General features: G+C 38.4%; 1 protein-coding gene across 11 annotated transcripts in view; it reads left to right on the forward strand.

The window, feature by feature from the left end:
* The window catches only part of NEK11 (NIMA related kinase 11), a 288,025-nt gene that overhangs the window by 33,394 nt on the left and 228,003 nt on the right, over positions 1-26,628 (forward strand). For all 11 annotated transcript variants that reach the window (XM_058729881.1, XM_058729887.1, XM_058729882.1 and 8 more), the window contains exon 3: positions 13,268-13,433. In XM_058729881.1, coding sequence (XP_058585864.1) covers positions 13,268-13,433 — 166 coding nt within the window. The remainder of the gene's footprint in view (positions 1-13,267; positions 13,434-26,628) is intronic.

Here is a 26,628-nt window from a genome sequence, read left to right on the forward strand (position 1 = left end):
AGATCCTTCCTAGTAGTAGATTCTAACTTGGGCTCTGTTGGTAGATTAAGAGATTTTTTTTTTTTTTTTTTTTTTTTTTTGCATAAGCACAACTCAGCAAAACATAAGACCCAGAATTAGTTGCTTAAACCCACTAATGAAAGTATGCTAATACGGAGCTTCATTTTCCTCCCTTTCCATATCAAAATTAAATAGAGTAATCTGCTCTATGCTATAGTTAGAGTTTTAGCTTAAGTCCGTATTTTATGCTTACCATGGTGATGAAATAGAGACTGAAATTTGGAAATACAAACTTTTTGCTGTTTTGACTGTCTCTGCGTTAACTGGCAGCCAACCAGCACCTGCTATAAATACAGTTAGGGGATTTTATTTCACTAAAACCCTAGATTATTTTTTCATTTTGTTTTTGGAGCATCAACCTTCTTCTTGCCTTGATCATAATTTAATTTCACTTTAAACAGGGTTTATCCTGTGTTGGTTTTACCTAGTCAAGAAAATGGAGCTAATCAGTTTTTGTTGCTTCTTAAAACTCAATTTGTCACTGTATCTTGATTTCATGGTAGGCTTTGCATCACATCCGATTATCTCTTTGAAATTCACAATTCTAGTATTTTTCCGTCACGTTCAAAATAAAAACTTGACATGAATTATGCATTAGAATACTGCATTTTGAATATTAACCTAACATTAATTGTAAATTTGGAGCATATAACAATCATAACAAAAGCTAACCCGATTATCTATGGTAAATTATTCTTTCACATCCTTACTGACATTGTCATGCTCCTTAATTTTCTTGCTGACAATAAACAGACTCTTTGCTCTAGGCTTAGTACTTAGTGTAATAGAGTGAATGAGTGATTTGTTGTACAGAGTGTTATCTATTTATTTTTATTTTTAGAGCGTATTACTACATCTTTTAACAGTTTTGATCAAATGATTTTGCACAATTGAACTTTTTAAATGCTTGACCTCTCACACACACAAAATTATTCTTGTAGGGTTGTGATACCTAGGGCAACCTCACAAAAGTAGATTTCACCACCTTTCTAGGAAAGGTAAGTTAAAAAACATTCTCTTCCTCTTCTGTATGGTCTCATCCCATTTCAGTCCAAATCTGGGGCTCTGTAAGTGGCGAAGACTCCCAACTATTGATAAGATTGTCTATAACCCTCATATGATAATTAATTAAAAACAGACATAACCCTATTAGTGCCTCATCAAGAGCAAGACCATTATTCCAATCACTATGAAGAAGAGGCTTTCTGTTTTTATTTTTCCCTTTTTCTCTAATGCTAAGGAGGGGAAGAATAGAGTAGGTAGCAGGAGATTTTGTTCTTTGAAACATGGTTTGAAAAGTGAAAAAGTTTTATACTGTCTTAGTTATTAGGTACTAAAGCAGGAGAGGGGAAACTGTTAAATCTGGAGACAAAGTTTGGTTCTTTGGAATTGGTAGTCTTTCCTCTTTCAAGAGGTAAATGGTGGGTCTGCTGTAACATGCTATATGATCTTGGACAAATATGTAACTTCTCAGGACTTAATATGTTGAGGCGTATTGATTGTTATGCTCTGGGAAGATCTTGTCTAGCTTTAAAATTCTATAAAAACATAAAATTCATTCCAAAAATTGGGGAAGAAGTTGAATAAGGGGACGGGATATGGAAAACCGGGTAGCTTTGTGTTATCTTGGGCCAAGTCATTGTAGTGGGTGTTACCATCTCTGAGATAATGTGAAACATCTGCACAAAACCATTTTCCAGGTTGCCATTTTTCATTGTCAATGCTAATGCTGTTATCAGCTCTCATAGGTAAGTCAGCTTCCAGATAAGGGCTATTCCAGCAGGTGTTCTATCTAGGAAGCAAATTTTTATAAACTTCCACTTTCAGATTGATGCCCAGTATACAAACTGGTATGTTTCCATAAAGGACAAAATCATGCATAGGACCTGTGATCCTACTACCTTAGCTACATGCTTTGTGTGTTGTTGACTTTAATCATTCAATAGTCAAACATTTATGGAGCATCCACCATGTGCCAAGAATTGTGCTAGACACTGACACAGAAATGAATGAAATCTAATTGTTCTCAGCATGGGAGTGGAGATGAACAGATAGATATGGCAATAGGTAATTGTCAAAGTTATACTTTTGATGGTAGAGGTAATGAGCAAGCTGTATTTTGAAGGTGAAGAGTGTGCAAACTTGGTCTCTTTCAAATATGTTAAGATACTGCCAGGTGCTGGGAATTCTGTAGTGAATAAAGTGTGACCCTGGCATTTAGGGTGCCTGCAGTCCAATGAGGGGGTTCCTATGAGAATAGATGTTGTCACAGGATGCAATGAGAGCATAGAAGGGAGGCCCTTAACTTAGTCCTGGAGGGGTCAAGAAAGACCATCAGATGAGCATCTCATAAATGCCTCAATATGAATAAATGTCATCTATTGTTCTTGGAACTTTGTTTTACCTTCTAAAAATTGTAATGATCATCATTGTGCTTCTAATACCTAATGACTTCATTCTTGATTTCTTAAGTTGGAGGCTTCAAATCATGTAAAACAAAGTAATTCCTTACATCAGTAAGTTTTTCTCTCCTATCTCCAGAGAATTGTAGAAAAAAGTATACTTATTACTATCTATTAAAGTATGTTTTCTTAATTTGGGGGGAGAAAAGAAGAGGGGAGAGACTAGAAATTTTAGTAATTCTTTTTTCTTGGTGTTTTTCACTTCACTGATTTACATATTTTCTATTTTTTTTGCTGAATTATCCATGCCCTTTACTTCACTCTTTCCCTCCTTGCCACTCATTCTAGATCTCCTATTTGCTTTTATAGCTCCCATATCTATACCCAAGGGAAGGGAGGGGACAGTGGTGACATTTTAATCATTTTGAATCCTAATACTTTTTGATAACTGCTAAAAATTTTGACATATGAAAATATTGAATTAATGACAAAAATTGTGTTTTCAAATTATTTAAACAATTACGGTGTTGTCTTAGTTTCCAGATTTACTAATGACAAATAATTTCTAGTCATTTATTAGGATGTATTTTCTTGCTATAGATCCATTTTTGTGTAGTTCATTATAGTTCACCTTGTTATGATTTTTTGAAGATTAATACGGGTGTTCAAGTAGAAAAGAGCCATTATACCTTTTCCAGTTTAAATTAGGAGACTTAGTGCTTTCTAAGTACAAATGAATGTTCACCCAGTTCTCTCTCTCTGCTTTTAATCTCTTCTTTAAAAGTCTCCTCTTCCTTCTTGTACCAAAGCATTAGTATTAGAGTGTCTTTAGCTATCAAAACAGCTTAAATAATAAGAAAGACTCTGGAAAACAGTGTGAAGGTTCCTCAAAAAATTAAAAATAGATCTACCCTATGACCCAGCAATAGCACTGCTAGGAATTTACCCAAGGGATACAGGAGTGCTGATGCATAGGGGCACTTGTACCCCAATGTTTATAGCAGCACTTTCAACAATAGCCAAATTATGCAATGAGAAAGAATGAAATATGGCCCTTTGTAGCAACATGGATGGAACTGGAGAGTGTTACGCTAAGTGAAATAAGCCATACAGAGAAAGACAGATACCATATGGTTTCACTCTTATGTGGATCCTGAGAAACTTAGCAGAAACCCATGGGGGAGGGGAAGAAAAAAAAAAGAGGTTAGAGTGGAAGAGAGCCAAAGCATATGAGACTCTTAAAAACTGAGAACAAACTGAGGATTGATGGGGGGTGGGAGAGAGGGGAGGATGGGTGATGGGTATTGAGGAGGGCACCTTTTGGGATGAGCACTGGGTGTTGTATGGAAACCAATTTGACAATAAACTTCATATATTGAAAAAAAATAAATTGCAATAAAGCCTTAAAAAAAAAACAATAGCCAAATTATGGAAAGAGCCTAAATGTCCATCAACCGATGAATGGATAAAGAAATTGTGGTTTATGATGTCATTCCTTGCATTTAATTTTGTGACTATTTTGCTGTTGATTCAAGTCATCTGCCTTTTATTCACTTGGAATAAATATGCCCTGAATGATCAAAAAAGAAAGAAAGAAAGAAAGAAAGAAAGAAAGAAAGAAAGAAAGAAAGAAAGAAAGAAAGAAATTGTGGTTTATATACACAATGGAATACTACTTGGCAATGAGAAAGAATGAAATATGGTCTTTTGTAGCAACATGGATGGAACTGGAGAGTGTTATGCTAAGTGAAATAAGCCATACAGAGAAAGACAGATACCGTATGTTTTCACTCTTAGTGGATCCTGAGAAACTTAACAGAAGACCGTTTGGGAGGAGGGGAAGGGGGAAAAAAAAGTTAGAGAGGGAAGGAGGCAAAACTGAGAATAAACTGAGGGTTGATGGGGGGTGGGAGGGAGGGGAAAGTGGGTGATGGGCATTGAGGAAGGCACCTGCTGGGATGAGTACTGGGCGTTGTATAGAAACCAATTTGACAATAAATTTCATATTAAAAAGAAAAAGAAAGGCATCTCACTATCAAGAACTCTAGAAAGAGAGGAAAGTTCCAGGGTTGATGAAATTAGCAGCTCATAATATCATGAAGGCCCTTGGTGCCTGCTGTTTCCTATCATTCAGCCTGTCATCTTGGGGTGGCTTCCTTCATGACCCCAGCTGGCTGCCAAAGTTCAAGGAGTCACATGGAGATGATGACATGCAGAGGCAGGTTAAAGGAGAGTTTCCTCCCACGCTTCTCTTTTTATCACCAAGGAACATCTTTCCCAGAAAACCCCAAAGACTTCTCATATCTTCTAGGCCAGAATTACATCACGCCAAAACTAATCACTGGCAAGGGGAATAGGATTACATGATAGACTTAGGTGAATTATGATTCATCCCAGGGGCTGGGAGAGGGTCCTCCTCTTTAGATCATATGATGGTGGAGTTGTGGGGAGATGGGTACACAGTCAGTGTCTCTTAAAATAATCAAGATGTAATATTCAGTGACTTGGCTCATCTGTATAAATAAGAAAAATAGAATGGCCTGACCACTTGTGTTGAGGTATAGGGAGAAGCAAAGGGGAGGAGAACCATAGCTGGTTTTGAGGGGGAAATTAGAGTTGATTCTAATACATCCCAGGTTGTAAGGAGAACTTTTAGAGTCTCCTCTAAAGAAGCTCCAGAAAGCTGTTCACCATGAAGGGAATCCACTCATTTTTTTAGCTAAAAGGAGAGCAAAGGGCAGTTTGTTCCCAATGAAGCTTTTCATGAGACAGTCCCAGCAGCTTTTATGGAGGCTGTGGTTTAGAAATGGAGGTGGGGAGGGGGCGGAATAGATCCACTGTAGTGAGTGCAAACTACACAGGCTTTCTCAATAGGGCCAAAACAAATGCTGGCTTTTGTAACTATCTGATTATTAATACTCACTGATGGATTTCTTGGCTCGGCTTTAAGGCTCTTTGCTCAAGAGAATTGAAAAACCCCTGGGTGAAGGGCTTTTCACAACAGAGCAGTTAGACATGTTATATCTTCTCCAAATAACCTCCAAGGAGTCCTCTGGAAAAGAACTGGATATGGCATATCCTGAAGCCAGTTCTATTCTTTATTTTTTAAAGTTTATTTCTTTATTTATTTTGAGAGAGAGAGAGAGAGAGAGAGAGAGAGAGAGAGAGAGAGAGAACCCCAAACAGTTCTGTGCTGTCAGCACAGAGCCCAAGGCAGGGCTCAATTTCACAAACTGTGAGATCATGACCTGAGCCAAGATCAAGGGTCAGATGCTTAACCGACTGAGCCACCAGGTGCCTGCCAGTTCTATTCCTGCACTGACACCAGAGATTCTCTGCAGAGCTCTTACAGTGAGCACCAGTGCTGTTTCCAGCCTTGAAACATGTGCTCAAACCACTTCTACTTTTCAAAATTTATACAGATGTGGAAAGTCATTGAATTCACATAATTATTAGAAATTTTTTATTTGGGCCATATTTGTCTCCAAACCTCCTACTCCTGAAATCTCTGATTACTCTCTTCAGTTCCTTAAAAATAAATGGCAACTTTCATAATGTTATGGTACCAGCCTTGAAACACTGCATAGAAGTTGTCACCACAAATGATAATATAATCTAGACAGGAGCCAGGATAGCTTATTTGCCAAACTAAAATGTCTGAAATAATTCTACTCTTATTTATTCTTTGTTTATTATCTGTAGTATTAGTTATTGTTAATTATTTATTCTTTGCTTGTTATCTGTGTGCAATACTCCTATACACTGCTCATGTGTTTGTAAACTAAATCGGTCTTGAAAAGTCTAGGGTATGGAATTCACCTATAGGTTATAAGTGATTTTTGGTTTCATTATTCCCTATAAAGACACTTTACTTTTTCTAGGAATCACTATATCTTAGCCATTTTCAGGATATAGATAAAATCGACCAGATTTTCCATTTTGGAGGAACTTTATTTTTATCCCTGTGGAAGACAGTGTTGGTGCCCTACCTATATCACCTGGGCAATTAGTGTTTCCTGTGCATGGGTCCAGCCTTCAACTGCTAGCACAGGCCTCTCTCTGGCCAGTAGGGCCCCGTGCTCTGGCATGGTGGGAGAGTGGGGGAGTTAATACTCCCAGGGAGCAGCCTTAACCAGAGAATGAAGGGAGTTGGTCCCTGCACCTCAGTCAGGGGACTCAGAGGTGCCTACACTGGCTTCCAAGCGTTCCTTCACAGAACTAAGCTCCAGTTGCTACAGCGGTGACTAGCTTGGTAATGCCCCTGATCAGCTTCTCTCCCCACTCCCTCTCACTGCTTAAATGACTATACTTGCACACAAACCTGTGTCTCAAGGTTTGCTTCTTGGGGACCCCAAACTAAGAGAATCCTCTAGAGCAGAGCATGGTTTAATGGTTCCTCACATTTATTTTTAAAATCTTGTTATATAAAACATATTTGGATAAAAACTGAGGATACATAGATGGGTGAGGAGGAAGGAAGAAAAGAGTGGTTTATGAGTCTGCTAGTTTTATAGGTCTTTTAAAAAGTACCTATTCATTCCACATTGCATAATGTATACTCTGGTTGTGTGTTTGTGTGGGTGTGTGTATCTAAAGAATGGTATATAGATATAGAAATTCTTGCCTAGTTTTTGTAAGTAGTTTTCTTTATAAAAAACTCACAGGCTTATTAACTTTCATAAACTATTCAAATAATTCAAATACAGACATTCCTCTACTGGGTATCGATTTTTACAGGGCAAATAGTAAAGAATGATAAATTCATTTCTTTTGCTCCTTGGGATCCAGCTAGAGAAAAATTCCACATAGTACAAAGTAGTTTGCATGTGCAAAAGTGAATATCCTGGGATGCTAATCTATAGGTTTTGCCTTTTCTTTTCTCCTCAAAGAACAACTAAGGATCCCCACCCTACATCCAACTCTATTATAGCATTTATCATGATGTTGTTCAACTATTTTTATAGTTCTTGGCCTCTCTCATGGGACTGAGCTCTCTTGAAGGTCAAGAGGTTTCTCTTTCTCATCTTTGTATCCCCAGCACATGGTATAGTGTTTGACATACAGAAGGCAATAAGTAAGTAGCTGGTCATGTAACAGAAGTACATAATTTCCTATCTTAAGGTATTTGGGAGTGGCTGCTTGGGGCCTTGTATGGAGTCTGAAATTGGGCTCTCCTTCTCAGTATAGATGTCTGCAATGGGCACCTGCACTGTATCATGATGCTATTTGAGCCCCCAAAACTCTGCTACATGCTGGTGATCAGGAGTGGAGAGGAAAAGACCAGGTGAGTCAGAGAATTCTAGCCCCCAAAGAGCTGGGATCAGGAATTTACTGGTTAGAAACAAAAGCAGCTCATAGATTATGGCATATGATGGTGACCTATAAAATTATTTTGTCCTTTTCTCTGGACACAGACATTAAAATATGTTTTTTTTGTTTTTAGTTGCTGAGAGAAGAATAAACAACAAATAAAATAAAATTCCATCTGTAGTATACTCTCCACGAAATTCTGTAAGTTTTTTTTCCAGGTACTCCTTTAGTAACTTCAGTACTTGGTATTTCCATTTTTTAATCAATGTACCACTGTATTGAACCAATATCACTCTCTGCCATTATATTCTCTTATGTCCCTTTACATTTTAAATGTATATATTATATTAAAAAGTATGAAATAACTTTAAAAAGGATGTTTTGTACTCTCATGATATTTCTACCCATAGAAAAGTAAGCAACACTGTGGCCTTAAATTCCTTAGAGGATGCTACATTTTAAGACTTGAATTAATAAATAAAAATTAGCCTAAGAGAGCTAGAGTTTTGGAGATTCCATTTTCATTACCCCAAAGTGTTTACAGTGATTTGTGGTAACACCTGAACATGCCTATTGCATTGGTCAGGGCTCCCAGTACAGATAAGTGCAGCCTCCTTATGTGGTTTGAGCAGAAGGGGATTTGTTCCAGAACACAGATAGCTCACATCAGCAGCAGGAGGGCTGGGGAGCAGGTTAAAGGCTAAATTTCCAGGAACATCAGCCAGAACCATGCCACTGAAGTGGCTTGCTGCCACTTCCACCAGGGCCACGCCATTTCTTATGCCACCTATGTTAATGAAAGGGTGGCCCTGTGCCCACCCTGTTTCTTCACTCAGCTCACACCCAAAGCAAAGTCTCAGGTGAGTGCAGCTGATTGGTAGAACCTAGGTCACACCTTGGGTGCCCCAGCTCAAGCGAGATGGGAGATGTGGAGTTTTTTTGTTCGTCGGTTTTTGTGTGTTTTTATCTATCTGGGGAAGGCAGGACCCACAGTCCAGGGATCTAGTGCAATGTAGGGAGGCTGTCTAAAGATGCCGGGCAGCCTCAAATGACAGGTTTCTGCTGTAATAATGTCACGTGAAAATAACAGCAGGCAAATTGTGCAAAAGGTTTGCCCTCTACTGTTTAAAAAAAAACTGTAGCAAAAAGATGGGAAGGAAATACGCAAAAATATTTTTTAACGTTTATTTATTTATTTTTGCTGTCAGCACAGAGCCCGGTATGGGGTTCCATCCCACGAACCGTGAGATCATGACCTGAGCCAAAATCAAGAGTCGGACTCCCAACCGGGGCACCCAGGCACCCCAAATCGTCATAACATCTTAAATGAGGAGAGCCTCAGATGTTATTTACTCCAACTTCACAGCACTCATCTCGATATGAAGTTTTTGAAAATATATGTATTTTTGCACATTCACGTACATTTATCTTTTTGTTTAATATTTGTCTTTCCCGGTAGATACAAGGGCAGGGCCTATGAATCTCCAGTGCCTGCTACACTGTAGACACATAGTAGGTGCTTACAACATGCATGCAATGCATGACTGTTAATGCTTAAATCACAAGGGAAGGGACATAGCTAGTTTTTTCCAGACTAACTGCAAAGCTTTCCACACCCACTAGCTGACTAGCCCTCACCAAGATGGTTGTGGCTACATGGGACCTTATCCCACTGCTCCTCATGCCTCACTGGGACATAGGGGATTCTAGAACTCTCTTGAGCTCATCAGCTTCCTTGCCCCTTCAGGACCTTTTTTTTTTTCACTCCTACCCCTAGCTGGACACCAGAAAATGAGAGGGTGCTGCTATTTTTTCTATGCCCTGCTTTGGAAAGAGAGCACAGTTCTTCTGTTCTCATGTTCTCCTACCCATCTTGGAGTCCTGTTCCTACTCTCCTCTCTGGACCCGGCCTAGGGGACATGAACTGTTTTCAAGGGCTCAGATACACCTAACTTTCTTGCCTTCCCTTCATCTGGTCCAGAGGGTCTCTTTCTCACCTGGAGGTGGAGAGGACACTCACCCACTGGCCACATATTCCTTCAGATCTTTTCTCTAGCCTTGGTCTCTCCTGTGGAAAATCAAAAGCCAGGGATTTCCAAAGTCACCCTCCAAAGTTTGTCAGTTTGTTACTGATTCTAGAAAGAAAGAAGCATGCCGCTTGGGAAAAAGAACAGAAAGTTTGTAAGTTAAGTGGGTCTGCAGGGATGCTTGTGTGTGTAGGTTTTTTTTGTTGTGTTGTGTTGCGTTTTGCTGCTGTCATAAAGTTTCTCCCAAACAGTTGAAGTTCTGATAAAATAAATATCTGTCATGTTATTTAGGAGTGGGTGACAGGCTGAGAGTCACCGAACAGGTGACAAGCTGTCCTTGTTTTGGTATGTTTCCATGCTTCCTTCAACTGATATTGATCTCATATTTTGTGATAGGTAATGAGAGTTTCCTCTGTTGGTTCAGTGACATGATTTTAGGTAAGGAAGGTAGAATGTCTCTGTGTCAGCTAGAGATGATTGTATTAGATACCACCTGTCTTAATAGCCCTACCTTCGTCTGCTAAGCTGTGGGCAAATGAGATTTTATGCTTTATCATCAGGCTGCCAGACAGGACTCAGGTTAACTATATGTAAAATCTCAAGCTCTGTTGCACAATAGTTGGTGTTTATGAGGAAAAATAAGTATATTTAAGCTTTTTATAGCATTTGTTCCTTCATAGCAAGAGAATATTGCAAGTTTGTGTAAGGCTTTATGTTGTCATGCTTAACCACTGTGACTTTTACAACTGCATATTAGCTGGGCACAGTAAATTACTGGAAAGGCACTATGAAGATGTCATTGAGCTTTGCTAGCTGCGTGGTAATCTTCAGAAGTTACAGAAAAACATAACTACGGATGTCATTTCAAGTTCCTTTAACTAACAGTCTGGATGCCACTCTTAATAACATGAGGTTATTTTTAACCAAATTCTTGATGGAACTGGTCTTCTTATAGAAAATGGTCCCATGCAAGCATTTCTCTAGAATCACTTCATTATCAAGTAGGGGCCTGAGAAGGTGTTCATTACCTAACAACACCAAAGGGAAAGCTCCATTAGGGGAAGGGAACCAAATGTTCCAACTTTCTAAATTGCAGTCCTAGTTAAAGACACCTGTAAATGGCAAAGCAGAGCCTGTGAGGCCCCCTGTTTAGGGCCCTCCTATCTAATGCAGCCAGTGCCTGCTGGGGTTGTCTTTTAGGGGTTCACAATGGGAAGACCATGAGAAACATTTAAAATGAATAAAATGTTATAAATGATTCAAGTTTTAGGAAAACTGATTTCCCAATAATGGCCATCTTGAAATAGAAGATTCTCCTGATGAATCAGATTTTGGAGAATGGAAACTTAACAACAAGCTTTTATTGGACAAGAAAAAAAGCCAAATGTCACCCAACACGCGATATGGATCAGTAAGACAAGGACACTTTCTAAGTTTTCCTACGTAGTGTCTCAGCTTTTAGGACAGATTGTCTAACCTAGAATTTTTATGAAATGTTTGCCACTGAGGAATAGGAGAGGCAAAAACTGCACAAGACAGTGCTGACTGCAGTATTAAAGCTTCTAGGCCCTGCATCTGAGCGAAGAAACAGGCTCTGTCTCTGGTATTGCCTGAGGAAATGTCTTCCACAGTGAAACAACTAGGGGGGAGTCTTATTTGAATCAATGAAAAAATGTATAGTATAATCACATTTTTAAGAATGATAGGAGCTCTCCTATCCATTGTGATTGGGGCTGGTACTTGGGTAAACAGAGGAAACAATTTTTAAATGCAATGACATAATGAAAATATTTACATCAATGTAAAACATATTATTGCACATTTTCTCCAATTTTTTGATGCACAGCCAATATCTAATGTTTTCTGATTAGAGGTCCCTTCATCTTTTTTTTTTTTTTTTTTTGCATAAACTACATCCATAGTATGTTAAGTTTTCCAGGTTTACCTTCTTTAAAACGGAATGAAAATTTAGCAGCATGAATTCAGAATACTTGATTTTTACATTTTTAAACCAACTTTTTAGCGCTATCTTGTCAATTACTTATTTAACCGCAATTCTTTTTTGTAATTTGTCACTGTCAAGTTTTTCGGTAAGCGTTTGACTTAGTTTTCCTCACAAAGATAACACTCATACTCATCCTTCATCAGTTTGTCATATTTAAGTGACAAATTTACAGTAGTGAGCACAACTGGCGTAACAAGTTTGGGAATAAACACAATGACTCGGTAAGCACACATCTTACCTGGAAGGGCAGGAGTTAACGGGTGTGCCAGAGAGCACCTCCTGGGCACCTAGTGGGCACAGGCATTACTTGTGGCAAAAGCTGCTGTCAGCATCTGTTAGAAAGGGCTGGAGAGCTCTGCTTAATCTATGAGTTGGTTGAAGGGCCTTTAATTAAGACTGTTTCTACTATAAATACATTTTCATTAATATGCATGGGCTGTAACTCTTAAAGACTATCTTTGTGAAATGTTTTCTAGCATGGGTTTTGCGGAACTTGCCTTAATGAATAGCCAACGTTTACTTATAATCAGCAGAATCTGTCTCACATGTAATTGGTGCTCTAAAGTGCTTTTCCCTGGCAATCTAGTTTATACTCGGTACCGTAATTGGTTTGTTCATCAGACTATTTTTTTCTTAGATGGGAAGAGATAGTGTTTTGGTCCACTCCTCATTGAATTATCACAGTTTAAAATTAATAATTTGGAGATTTAATGAGCTCTTGTTCCATTTATACATGCTTGAGACCCTAAATACCTCTATCAATGTTTTTAGATTTTTTTTTTCTCTTAAACACTAATAGCAATAAAGTATGCTATGCCAAGAATAGTTTGAAAAAGAAAGGAAATAGATAATGGCCCCATTGATATTAAGTTGATAGATTTGGAAAATTTTAGAGCTGAGATAGAAGCATGTGTGTTTGTGTGTGTGTGTGTGTGTGTGTGTGTATGTATAAGAGGCAGAGAAAGACAAAGTCAAAGAAAGACACAGAGAGACAGAGTGACAGATATATATATAAGTGAGAGAGAGAGAGACAAAGAGACAGAGATAGATACCAAGACAGGAATAGAGAGAAATAGAAAAGCTGAGGAAAACAGATAAGGTGAGAGATAAAACATACACAGAGACAGATGGAAGCAGAGACACCATGTGAAAGACAAAGAGAAACTGAGACATATAGAGACCAAGGAAGAGCCACCTCAGCAATGTTGCTTAAGATTAGCTCAGTCTCTGCCCAGTTTGATCAAAACTGTAGTGCCACAGGTGTGTCAGTGACCGGGCTAGGCAAGCAGGCCCAGGGACCACTAGGAGACTCAGTGTCATAACAGCCAATACCAGACCTATGATTGGGTCGTAGCCTGGGCATTAACTAGGTGGCCCTGAACCATTTGTTCATATAAATTATTTTTTTAAATCTAAATGTACTTAAATATTGTTTGTTTTTTTGTTTTTGTTTTTGGCTGCAGAAAAGTACTGAAGGAAATCTCTGTGGGAGAACTCAATCCAAATGAGACTGTGCAGGCCAATTTGGAGGCCCAGCTCCTTTCCAAGCTGGACCACCCAGCCATTGTCAAGTTCCATGCAAGCTTTGTGGAGCAAGATAATTTCTGCATTATCACCGAGTACTGTGAGGTGAGACTCTCCTCTTTTGGAATTCTCAATAAAAATCTGTTTCATGGTAAATGGCACTCTGTAAAGGGACATCTCATAAGTTCAATTATCAAATCACTAGCCGGTGGGTGGGGGGATGGGTTAAATAGGCGATGGGGATTAAGGATGTTGTGATGAGCACCTGGTGTTGTATGGAAGCGTTGAATCACTATATTGTATACCTGAAACTAATATTACACTGTGATGTTAACTAAGTGGAATTTTAAATAAAAACTGAAAAGAAAAGAACCCCTCAAGCTGGACTATAAAGACCCGGGATATCACGTCTTGCAACTGAGAATTATAATCTTTAGGTAATTGACAAACTCACTTCCAATGAAGGAGTATTTGCTGCAGAAGAATGCTTCTTGGGGATGTATTTTAGGGAGAATGTCACCCAAACCTTCTACAGTGGGTCCATTGGACAGACCACTTAAATGCTATAATGGAGTCCTGCATGGAGCAGAGGTCCATCTCTTGAGTTTTGGGTTCTAGGCTTATTCCTCATTTTCCTCCATGGAAATTTGGAAATGGAAATATGGCCCATTTTCCTCATGGAAATATTTCTTCATACTTATAAATTTGTGATTAATGGCTTCAGATATTTTCAATTTTCCCTGCCACTCCATGTTCTCTGCAAGTAATAGCTGTGCATTTTACTGAGCTCCAACCAAATATGAAGCTGCTTGGAAAGGTACCAGAGGGGGAAAGTGCCAAGGTGTATCTATAATATGAATCTGTATGTTTGTTCCTGAGAGGCTAGGTAGAGGGGAGTTATAAGGGCGGGGTCAGGCAGAGAGTACGTAAAGATGACCTTGCTCAGAAAGTATCTTCCAGAACATTCTGGGAGCTAGTCTTAGGCAAATGCACTTTGGGAGAATTTGGTGCTATTTATACTTTAGAGTGAATTTAGCCAGTTCATCACCTGGGTGTTGCTGGGGCCTGAATGAAAAGATGCTGGGGAGAAAGAAGATGCTCCTTAGAATGGAAGACAGGTCTGTTTGAGTCAGAAACTTTGGACAGCCAGAGGGTGCCATGTGTTTGAGAAGCAGAAAAGAAAAGGCAAGAGGAGATGAAGCTTGGAAGGAGTAGGGATAGCAACAAAAGTCAACCTTTTCTGCTTTACACATCAGCTGGTGTATATTAACCAATATAAGTCAAAAGCCCTATTTAAATATCTGCAAGTTTGAGATATTCCAAGTGTCAGCTATTTCCCTGCAGGTCAGCCTCTTCGGCTCAGCTTTGCCAGGTGTTTCCTCATCCACTCTTCTGCTTGGAGGAAAGTAAGGGAAAAGAAGGGACGGGGAGAGAAACAGGGAGTTTGGATGTCCGCTTCTCCTTCATCAGTGGACTATTAAGAAAAGTAAAATGATGAGTTGTGCAGAGCAGTGATAACGACCAGCTACTCGGACATGTATGTCATGAATCCATGCAAAACTGCAGGTATTTCCATATATAGCTACAATATGATCTGTCTGCTACAGTTTAATCATTTTTCTTCCTTTAGCCCTCCAGTTAATCAACTGCTTGTGACCATAGAGGTAGCTCTACTGCTGCTTTTAGCACACTGGATTTTCCAAAGATTCTTTCCTGGTCTTAACAATATTTTTCACTGTAGTCATTCCTGTGCAATAGAGCTTTCTGTGATAATGGAAATGTTCCATATTTGTGCTCTCCAATGCAATAGTCAGGAGTCACACATGACTTTTCAGCCCTTGACCAAGTGTGGCTAGTGTGATTGAGGAACCAGATGTTAAATTTTATTTAATTTTAATATATTTAAATTAAATAACAAAATATGGCTACTGGCTACCATATTGGACACGTCTAGGTGATAAGCTATAACTTTCTTTCCCTGCCTTATTTTTAAATTTTTTTAACTTTAATGTAACTTTAAGCTACCAGAAAAGTTATAAGAATAACACATGAACTCCCATATACTGTTTGTCCAGATTTGCCAATTGCTTTATCATTCTGTTTATTCATCTGTCTGTCTATCTATCTATCTATCTATCTATCTATCTATCTATCTATCATCTATCCATCTATCTTTCCTGAACCATTTGAGAGGGAGTTGCAGACACAATGCCTCTTTGTTCTAAATACTACTATATTTCCTAAGGCCAAGGACAGTGTCTTTTATAGCCCTGATACAATGATCAAAATTAGAAAATTAACATTGATACAATGTTAGTACGTAATCCATTGGATGTCAAAATGTGATCCCAGGCCAGCAGCATCATTATTACTTGGGCACTCCACCCCAGCCATACTGAATCAGAAATTCTGGAGGTGCGGTCTGGCAATCTGTGTTTTGACAAGCCCACCAGGTGAGGCCCATCCACAATCCATCTTCAAATTTAGCCCATTTGTCCCAATTACGTCCTTGGAAAGGATATTTCTGTATGTTTTTTTCTCTTGCAGGATCCAGTCCAGGATCATCTGCGTTAATTTTTAAATGCTGGTGGTTTCCAAGGGTTGAGCTACTCTCCCGGGAGGGGCGTTTCCATGGTGACAGCCTCAGGCAGGCAGGGGAACCACTGAGGGGTCTTCCTGGGCTCCAGGCTGCTGAGCTGTCAGACTGTCACTTATCTGACTTCTAAGGAATGACGTTTGCGGATCGCTGGTTCTTGTTGTTAACAGAGATATTTCTCATTATCAGACCCACATTTGCTCTTAACTCGCACAACTCTGGCATTATCCTCTCTTTATTGAGGTAAAATCATGCTGGAAATAGCAGATGGCTGAACTTGTACCTCATAGAAAAATGCTATCACCATTGAAATAGTTGGTCTTTTTTCTCTCCAAGTTTGCTCTTTTGTAATTTAATTTGGGACCTTGCAAGATCCAAATATATAAATGCATTTGTGAGACTGCTGGATCTACCACTCAACCCTTTGGGCACATAACATCAGATAAGAGCGTCAAAAGCAAACAACTGAACTCTCACAACTTCTTGTCAAGATCTAACCAAATCTTTGACGGGGAATAGTTCCAAAACTGCCAAAATGGAAGAGTATTTCAAATATTGACGTCTTCTCTTCTCCCCCGCCCCCACCCCCACCACCCAGTGTTAAATGGAACTACTTGCCGTTTCCTGTGTGTCCTGCACAGTTTCACACCTCTTCTTCTGTGCTTGGGCCATTCCTTTCAGAGTGTCCTTTCTCATAGCCCCACATCTTCGAATCCTACTCATCCTCTTAGGCCCAGCAGAAATGGTACCTCCTCTACAAAGACTTCAATAATCTCCTGATGGAAATCCCTCCCCACCCCCACCACATAGCATTATATGTCTCCTGCACTCAGTACATTATGCATGGTATGAACCATCTCAGACTTTAAATGTGTGGGATTGATCTTTTTCTGATTAATTTTTGTATCATATCAGGGACCCATGTAGTGAGCCACAAAGCAATTAGCAATCAGAAATTTTTTTTTTCTGACGAATTCTTTATTACTTGCTTGCAGCTGCCTCCCACCTCATTTCTGTCAAAGACTAATGGTAAAAGATAAAGTATTGGATCCTTCTACCTGTTACATATGTCAAAAGCATTTTGTCCTACCTTATTTTGCTGGCACACCTAACAATGTACTGCACTGGAGGGCTGTGAGGTACTACCTACCCACCTGGGTGAGGACAAGGCATCCCCAGAAACCTGGGCGTTAACTTAGGAGATGCAGTAGAGTATAGGTGAGTATAGCCCATGTATCTTCAGCAGAGAGAGACCATAATGCTATCAGCTGAAAGCAGGAAAGGTTGGACTTGTCTATTTTCTGCTTAGTGATATTTTTAAAATTTTATTTTTATTGATTTATTTTTTTAACGTTTGTTTATTTTTGAGGGAGAGAGAGAGAGAGAGAGAGAGAGAGAGCAGGGAGGGGCAGAGAGAGAGAGGGAGACACAGAATCTGAAGCAGGCTTCACGTTCCACGCTGTCAACAGAGAGCCCAACGTGGGGCTTAAACTCACCAACCGTGAGATCATGACCTGAGCCAAAGTCGGATGCTTAACCGACTGAGCCACCCAGGCATGCCTATTTTCTTAGTGATATTAACATAACTAAACAGAAACTATCTTAGTGTAATGGTAGTGCTCAACCTTGGCTGTACATTAGAATCATGAGGAGATTTCAAAAATCACAAGACCTGAGGCCCATCTCCAGAAAGTTTGATTTAATTGATCTGGATTTTTATCTGGACATCAGGAGTTTTGAATGCTCTGCAGGTGATTCTAATGTGTAGCCAGGGCTGAGAGCTGCATAAAAAAGTTGAATGGTTAGTGTGGAAGCAGAAAAATGGAGCCATAAAGGAAAACTTGGTCAGTGTGTATGGAGCACTGAGCAAAGATGAGGCCTGGACTGGAGAACGGGGAATTCTGGCTCTGGTGGTGGGTTAGGTTTTATGCTCAGGCCACCTCATTAGGTGCTATGATAATTACCTGGCCTGTTCTCCTTGCTCCGTGTGCAACTTCTGATTATAATTCAGCTCTCCACATATGCCTCTTCTAACAGGAAAAAATCTGCTGGCTAAACTGACATGAGCTCCCTGTTGTCTTGGCAGCTGTAGCTCTCACTGCATGTGAATAAATTGGCATTCTAGATTATTTATTGGTTCCTTAACAGTTTGAAATTCACCAAGGCAATGATAGTCAGGAGTCTTTCCAAAAGCCATTATTGAGCCCCAAATCTGTGTCAGATATAATTCTAGAGAGTGTGGGGCAACAGAGATAATATAATATTTCTTTAATGAACCCGTCTGGTAGAATAAACAAATCATTTCTATCAATAGCAAAAGTACAAGCTAGATATGGTAAGTGTTGAGGGAAGGAGGTGGTTAAAGTCCTGTGCAAGTTAAGACTAGAGAGAAATGGACTATGGAAACCATGGAGGAGCTGGCATTATATTTGAACTTGAAGTATGGAAAGGATTTGGTCAAGGGAGATGGGGCAAGGACATTTTAGTTAAAGGGAATAATGTGATAAAAAGCTAAGAAGTAGAAAAGCATGGGCCATGATTTAAGAACCTAATACTTCACTTTTAATTATAATGTGTTTGCATTTCCTAATGTTAACAACTTATATACCCATTGTATAATAATCAAAACCAGGGTATTAATATTTTACCAGTTTTATTCCTACTGTCTTTGTCTGTTCCAGGGCCCAATCTAGGATCCTGCATTGTGTATAATTGTTGCATCTCCCTATTCCTTTCTTGTCGGTGACAGTTCCCTTTTCCAGCCTTGTTTTCTATGACCATGATACTTTTGATGACTACTGGTAGCTTATTTTGTAGAAGGCCTCTCAGTTTGGATTTGCCTGATGTTTCCTTGTGATTAGATTGAGGTTCTATATTCTGAGGAAGCACACAAGTGATGTGATGTCCTTCTTACTACATCATATTAAGAGGGAACATGATGCTAGTGCAGCTTATTACTGGTGATGTTAACTTTGACTGATTGAAGTTGTGTCTGCTGGATTTCTCCACTACGGTGTTACTATTTTCTTTTTTTGTAATGGGTAAGTATCTTGGGAAAAATATTTTGAGACTATGCTAATATCCTGTTTTTCCTCAAACTTTCACCCACAGATTTTAGCATCTTTCAGTAAGGGTTGCCTGGAGTACTTTATACTGTGATATTTTGTTAATGGTGATTATGTATTTCCCTCATTCTTTCTGTATTTACTAATTGGGATTCTCTTATAAGGAAGAGCTGTTCTACTGTCCCTTTCCCATTTATGTATTCAATTATTTATTTATATCAGCATGAACTCATGAATGTTTCTTTTATTCTATGGGTTATAACCCAATACTGTCATTTTTGTTTTGTTGTTCAAACCGTTCCAACTTTAGCTGTTGGGGTTCCTTCAGGTTGGCTCTTGTGTCCTCTTAATGTGCCCTTATCCTTTTTCAAGGAGAGGTAGATTCTTATTAATTAATTTTATTTTATAGATGAGGAAACAGGACCCCAGAGAGGTGGAGTGATTTTCTGGCAGTCACATGGCTAGAATACTGAATTTCATCTAGGGCAGAACGAGGACCAGGGGTATTGGGAAAATTGCTCCTTTTTTTTTTTTTTTTTCTTTTATTTGGATCGCTCTAATTCCTTCCTTAATATTTAAGAGAGTCAACCAAATAGTCCATGGTTCCTACCTCCCCAAGCATGTAATTATCTACCTGTACATGGACATGAATTAGAAGACATTGGTTGTTTTATTGCTCATACCAACAATGTTAACCAAACATGTTTCAAATTGTGGCCCTAAGCACAAATTTCTACATAGCTACACTAATCAAGCCTATGTAAATTATACAAAATGAAAACTTCCAGTTATAAGATGAACAAGATGTGGGAATCTAGAATATAGTTCTGGGCACAGGGACATAGCTTACAATACTGTACTGTATACCTGAAATTTGCCAAGAGAGTAGATCTCAAGTGCTCACACCACCACCAAAAAAAAAAAAAAAAAAAAAAAGATAACTATGTGAAGTATTGGATGTGTCAGTTAACTTGAATGTGGTAATCATCTCACAATTCATGTGTGTGTGTGTGTGTGTGTGTGTGTGTATATGTACATATATATATATATATATATATATATATATATATGTATATATATATGCGTGCATTTCCTTTTCTTGGCTTTTTCTCACTTACACTCGGTATCTTTATCTTTGTTTTTATACATAAACACAAAAACACAAGTATATCGGTTTGTACACACATACATATTTTAATATGATGATGATGATGTTATTAAGTATTTTACGTCTCTCAGTAGGAGACTAGGTAGGGCTTGAAATAGTGGAAAGTGTGTGGACTTTGTCATTACACTGACTTGTGTTCAGATCTTGGTCTGTTTCCTTAAGGAAGTTATTTCATTTCTGTGATCCTTTTCCTGCTATTAAGATAGTGTATCAACACCTCTTTTGTTAGTTTTTTTTAGGGATTTGAAATAATGAATATTGAAAAAATGGCTCTCAGAACCTTGCACCTAGTAGACTGCCAGTAATGGAAGTTGTTATTTATAATCATTCATTATTTCATTGTTGCTCCCCTCTCCCCTTTCCAGTTGTTTTCTGGAAGGCAGGCTCATTTTTAACTCTGAGTTTGACTTGTAACCTTTAGTATGATTCATGCCAGAAGGAGGAAACATGCAAATTCTTAAACACTAATGAGTCTGATAGCAACTTTCAAGCAAGTACTTGCCAAAGATTTATTTGTACTGTACAAAAGAAAATTTGAAATTTTCTCTTATGTTTCTTATTTATTTAAAACTATTTAAATAAACGAAGTAAGTAGGCTGAGTTTTAACAATCTTGAACTTCTAGTAAGTGTCAGTAGTGAATTTGGCAATGACATGTAGCAATCAGGCTTACTAGCTCTCAGCTCTCAGAGAGTCCTTGTACCTTCATAATACTGGGTATGCGTTGAGTCTGCAATTAAAGAAAAATCTTTTTCTGTCCTTTTAAAGCCACTGCTTATTGTCCTGAAGCTCTGTCTGGGGCCACTAACATCCAAATTGTTTTGTTACAGTTGAGGGAGACTCGTAGGTTATTGATTATTGTGACATTGATTCATGACCATCTGTCTTAGTCCATTCAGGCTGCTATAACAATATACCATAGACCCGGTGGCTTATAAACAACAGAAATTTATTTCTCACGGTTCTGAAGGCTGGAAGTCTGAAATCACGATTCCAGCAGGTTCAATGTCTGGTGAAGACTGGATTCCTGGTTCATAAATGGTCATCGTCTTGCTGTGTCCTCACATGCTAGAAGAGGTGAGCGAGGGGTGTCTGGCTGGCTTAGTCGGTTAAGTGTCCAACTCTTGATTTCGGCTCGTCGTGATCTCATAGTTGGTTGTGAGATTGAGCCTCATGTCAGGCTCTGGGCTGGGTGTGGAGCGTGCTTAAGATTCTTTCTTTTCCTGTCCCTCTGCTCCTCCCCAGCTTGTGTGTGTGTGCATGTGTGTACGCACACGCATGCGTGCCCACGTTCTCTTTCCCTCTCTCTCTCAAAGAAAAAAAGAAGAGGTGAGGGAGTTCTCTGGGGTCTCTTTTATAAAGACACTAATTTTATTCATGAGGCCTCCACCCTTATGATCTAATCATATCCCAAAGTCCCCACCCCCTAATACTATCACACTGAGGTGGGGTAGGATTTCTACATAGGTATTTTGGGGAGATACAAACATTCAGTCTATAGCACCATCCTTCCCAGTATGAGCTCTGGGTTATCACGGCTGTCTTCAATGGCCTGCTTTCCTGGGATTGCTGCTGATTGAAAGAACTAAACATTATCTTTAGAAAGGTATATCCTATCAGGCCTCTCTGGTTTTTCTGGGCAGTTCCATCCTGGAGAAGGTAGGCCTTCCTGAATTTGGTCTGTGTCAGTTCTGTGGCAGTTAGGGAGGACTGTAAATCATGTGAGTGTTTGATTTTTAAAATTATTTTTTAATGTTTATTTATATATGGGAGAGAGAGAGAGACAGAGATAGAGTGTGAGCGGGGAAGGGGCAGAGAGAAGGGGACAGAATCTGAAGCAGACTCCAGGCTCTGAGCCCGACGCAGGGCTCAAGCTCACCAACCGTGAGATCATGACCTGAGCTCAAGTCAGACGCTTAACCCACTGAGCCATCCAGGCGGTCCGAGGGTCTGATTTTATATACCTGAACGGATCTACTCATGATTTTTAATTAATTAATCTGATTTGTTCTATTTACTTTCTTTGTTTAAGCCGAGATATATTTTAACCTTTTAACAACAAAGTTAAAAAGTAAGGCCACTGAGGTGTGTCTGGCTGGTTCAGTCAGTGGAGCATGCAACTCTTGGTCTCAGGGTCATGGGTTCCAGCCCCATTTGGGTGTGGAGCCTACTTAAAATACAAATTAAAAAAAAAAAAAAGGAAGGCCACAAATTTTTACTTAAAATTGTTAATGTAAAAATTGAAAAGCAAAATTAGTTTTATTTAAAAGATGTGTCTTAATACACTAATACAAAGCAATTCATAAATCCATTAGAATTTACAGCGTTTGGGGTGTGGCTTTAACTGACATATGACTTTATATAAATATAAATATAAGTATTCAAAAATGGAATAACCCACTTCAAATAGTTTATTTTAAAAGCAACCCAGTGATTTATAGAAGAAAGCATTTCATGTTACTTGAGATAAAGATAAGTTCTATTTTATTTTTATTCATGTACATTTCTATCACCAGGAAGAACACTTACTCTAAAAGAATTTGGAAAAAGAAATTAGCAGCCAAACCCAGGAATTCTCATTTGTATTATCAGACTTGAACATCATGATACTACATGGCATTATTTAGTACCTATTTAGAAACCGAGTTTTCTTATTTTGCTTTTAAGAGCATGGTGTGGCCTACCATTTCCTCCACTTTTTTGCACTCCATTGCAGTGCACTTCCAAAATGCCAAGGGAATGTCTTCAGGTTCTACAACATAACGACAGATGATCTTCACACCCCCTCCACCTCCATTTATTGGTGTTTTTGAAAAAATATGTCATTATAAAAAGATTCTTATTCAGCCCTGTCCGAAGTACATCTTTTTCCTTTGGAATTTTTCAAACTGTTGGACCAAATGTTGCCACTGATGGGTGAAATATTAAGTGTATGGCCCATTTGTGTTATTATCTAGCAACATTTGTTAAAATGTGGTCCATGGACTACCTGTCCCAGAGTCACTTAGGATACTTGTTTAAAAATAGAGATTGCTTTGTCATCTCCAGACTTACTAAATCAGAGTGTCTGTGGATGCGGTCCAGGAATATGCATTTTAAACAAGAAACATGGATGATCCTGATGCCTGCTAAAATTTGAAGTCCACTGGAAGGATGTATTAGAAGCTTATTGAAAGGTGATGTGGGGTGTTAGAGAGCAGCATTGAAGATGTCAACCAAATGACTTAATAAGGAGCAACTTTTTAATTTTAAAATGAAGTAGGGCAGAACAGTTTTTCAAGCTCCTCCCAACCCTAGAATCCAGAGATTATTTCATGCTTTGTATATGCTCTGGGCATTGCAGTTTTGTTGTATTCAGACTTCTGAGAATGTTCTACTTTGGCTTTTTAAACTGGTTGTAAGTGCTTCTGTTGAAGACTTAAAAAAAAAACAGGGATTAATTTTTTTTAATTAAATGCTTTTAGGATTTAAAACTTTTTAATGGAATCAAAGATGGAGTTTAGACACTGTATTTGAGTTGTTCTTCATTCCTTCAAGGTCTTGGCATTTCAAAGTCAATCTGATGTTGGCTAATTGGGCTGGGGGAGGGAGGAGAGTCCAGTAACCCAGCAAATGGTACATTTTGGGTTACAGATTTTCAAAACTTCAGAAGTTAACATCAAGGCTTTATTTGTAACTTTCAAGGGGTGATATTACTGAAAGAGCATTTTCTGTGAGCAATATAGACTTGAGGCAACATTAATATTGGTTTAAGTAAAAGTCAATATTCTTCACTAAAGTTTTTCTTAGCAATAAAAGTCATCATTAAATATTTCTCAAAGACAAAGTTGAGAAAACAATGAGCCTGTAGATAGTGTAATAAGAACTTAAACTGAGGTAAGACATTTTATCAAAAACATTTGATTTTTACTTGGAAGATGGCTTAGAGAAAGAAAGTCATAAATGCTTTCCATATTCATATTTCAAAATCCATCTGCTTCACAAAAAATATATTTCTTTGGTTGTGATATAAAAGCATAATTTTTTATCTTTATCTTTGAGGGACTTGATTACCTAATTTAAATCCTAAGAAAATAATCTACAGAGTATTTATTAAAGAACAAAGTACATACAAAGCAAATAATGTTTCTTAGAGATAAACGTACAAAATGAAAATTGTAGGGGTAGTAACTTGATGAGCATGAGGCCCAGCTCTCTGATTAATTTTTTGGTGTTCTATTTTCTTGTCAACTAAACAGGTTCCTTGCTTAATGTTAGGAACTGGTTCAGTTTTCCTTCTTATGGTTCTACTCAGAGAGCGAGGGGGAGCTTGATCCTTTTGGCATTTCACTTTGAGGCCTACTATTGAAGGCCCTATTTCTTTTTCTTTTTTAATAGTCTAAATATATATATATATATATATGTATATATGTATATATATGTATATATGTATATATATGTATATATGTATATATATGTATATATGTAGATATATATGTATATATGTAGATATATATGTATATATATATGTATATATGTAGATATATGTATATATGTATATATATGTAGATATATGTATATATGTATGTATATATGTATATATATATATAGTCACCAGAAATCATATATATGTGTGTGTGTGTATATATATATATATATATATATATATATATATATAGTCACCAGAAATCGTGCACATACTTAATATCAATGCAGGAAACAAATAAGCAAGTTTCAGTTACCACTTGAGGAGAGAGCATTAGGAGGTAATTGTCAGACTAACAATAAATGTCACCCAGGGAGTGTGCTCCTGTCATGGCAAGATAACTCACAAAGGACATAATTCTACTCACTCACAAAGAAAGCAATACCAAAGCTGATACAAATGTGTAAAACATTCACATTTATATAATTTATTTGGGATAAATTCTTGAAAGGAATGCTATTTTAACACATGAATTTTTCCAAATTTTAGTGTTATTACAATTGGGGTAGACAATTACATATGCAAAGTCTGTTTTCATAGGGACAATTGTACTTTTGTATGACCTTTCTAAAGTAAGAAACATTGGGTTGGATTATATTTCTATAAGGCAAGTTTTTCTTTTTTCTTTCCTTCTTCCTTCCTTCCTTCCTTCCTTCCTTCCTTCCTTCCTTCCTTCTACCCATCCATCCATCCATCCATCACTCCTCATCTGAAGCTATTAAGGAAGGACACAGCAACATATATAATTATCTTTCTGACAGTGGAGATATTTGATCATATTCAGAGAATCTAAATGGGATATTGAAAGGGTATCTTGCTTTTTGTTTTAAAATTAGTATGTGGGAATCCCAGACTTTAGCCTCTACTACAAAGCTGTAATCATCAAGACAGCATAGTATTGGCATAAAAACAGACACATAGACCAATGGAATAGAATAGAAACCCCAGAACTAGACCCACAAACGTATGGCCAACTCATCTTTGACAAAGCAGGAAAGAACATCCAATGGAAAAAAGACAGTCTCTTTAACAAATGGTGCTGGGAGAACTGGACAGCAACATGCAGAAGGTTGAAACTAGACCACTTTCTCACACCATTCACAAAAATAAACTCAAAATGGATAAAGGACCTGAATGTGAGACAGGAAACCATCAAAACCTTAGAGGAGAAAGCAGGAAAAGACCTCTCTGACCTCAGCCGTAGCAATCTCTTACTCGGCACATCCCCAAAGGCAAGGGAATTAAAAGCAAAAGTGAATTACTGGGACCTTATGAAGATAAAAAGCTTCTGCACAGCAAAGGAAACAACCAACAAAACTCAAAGGCAACCAACGGAATGGGAAAAGATATTTGCAAATGACCTATTGGACAAAGGGCTATTATCCAAAATCTATAAAGAACTCATCAAACTCCACACCCGAAAAACAAATAACCCAGTGAAGAAATGGACAGAAAACATGAATAGACACTTCTCTAAAGAAGACATCCGGATGGCCAACAGGCACATGAAAAGATGCTCAACGTCGCTCCTTATCAGGGAAATACAAATCAAAACCACACTCAGATATCACCTCACGCCAGTCAGAGTGGCCAAAATGAAGAAATCAGGAGACTATAGATGCTGGAGAGGATGTGGAGAAACAGGAACCCTCTTGCACTGTTGTTGGGAATGCAAATTGGTGCAGCTGCTCTGGAAAGCAGTGTGGAGGTTCCTCAGAAAATTAAAAATAGACCTACCCTATGACCCAGCAATAGCACTGCTAGGAATTTATCCAAGGGATACAGGAGTACTGATGCATAGGGGCACTTGTACCCCAATGTTTATAGCAGCACTCTCAACAATAGCCAAATGATGGAAAGAGCCTAAATGTCCATCAACTGATGAATGGATAAAGAAATTGTGGTTTATATACACAATGGAATACTACGTGGCAATGAGAAAAAATGAAATATGGCCTTTTGTAGCAACGTGGATGGAACTGGAGAGTGTGATGCTAAGTGAAATAA

This window comes from Neofelis nebulosa, chromosome 5, assembly GCF_028018385.1.
Source record: "Neofelis nebulosa isolate mNeoNeb1 chromosome 5, mNeoNeb1.pri, whole genome shotgun sequence".
Taxonomy (NCBI): domain Eukaryota; kingdom Metazoa; phylum Chordata; class Mammalia; order Carnivora; family Felidae; genus Neofelis; species Neofelis nebulosa.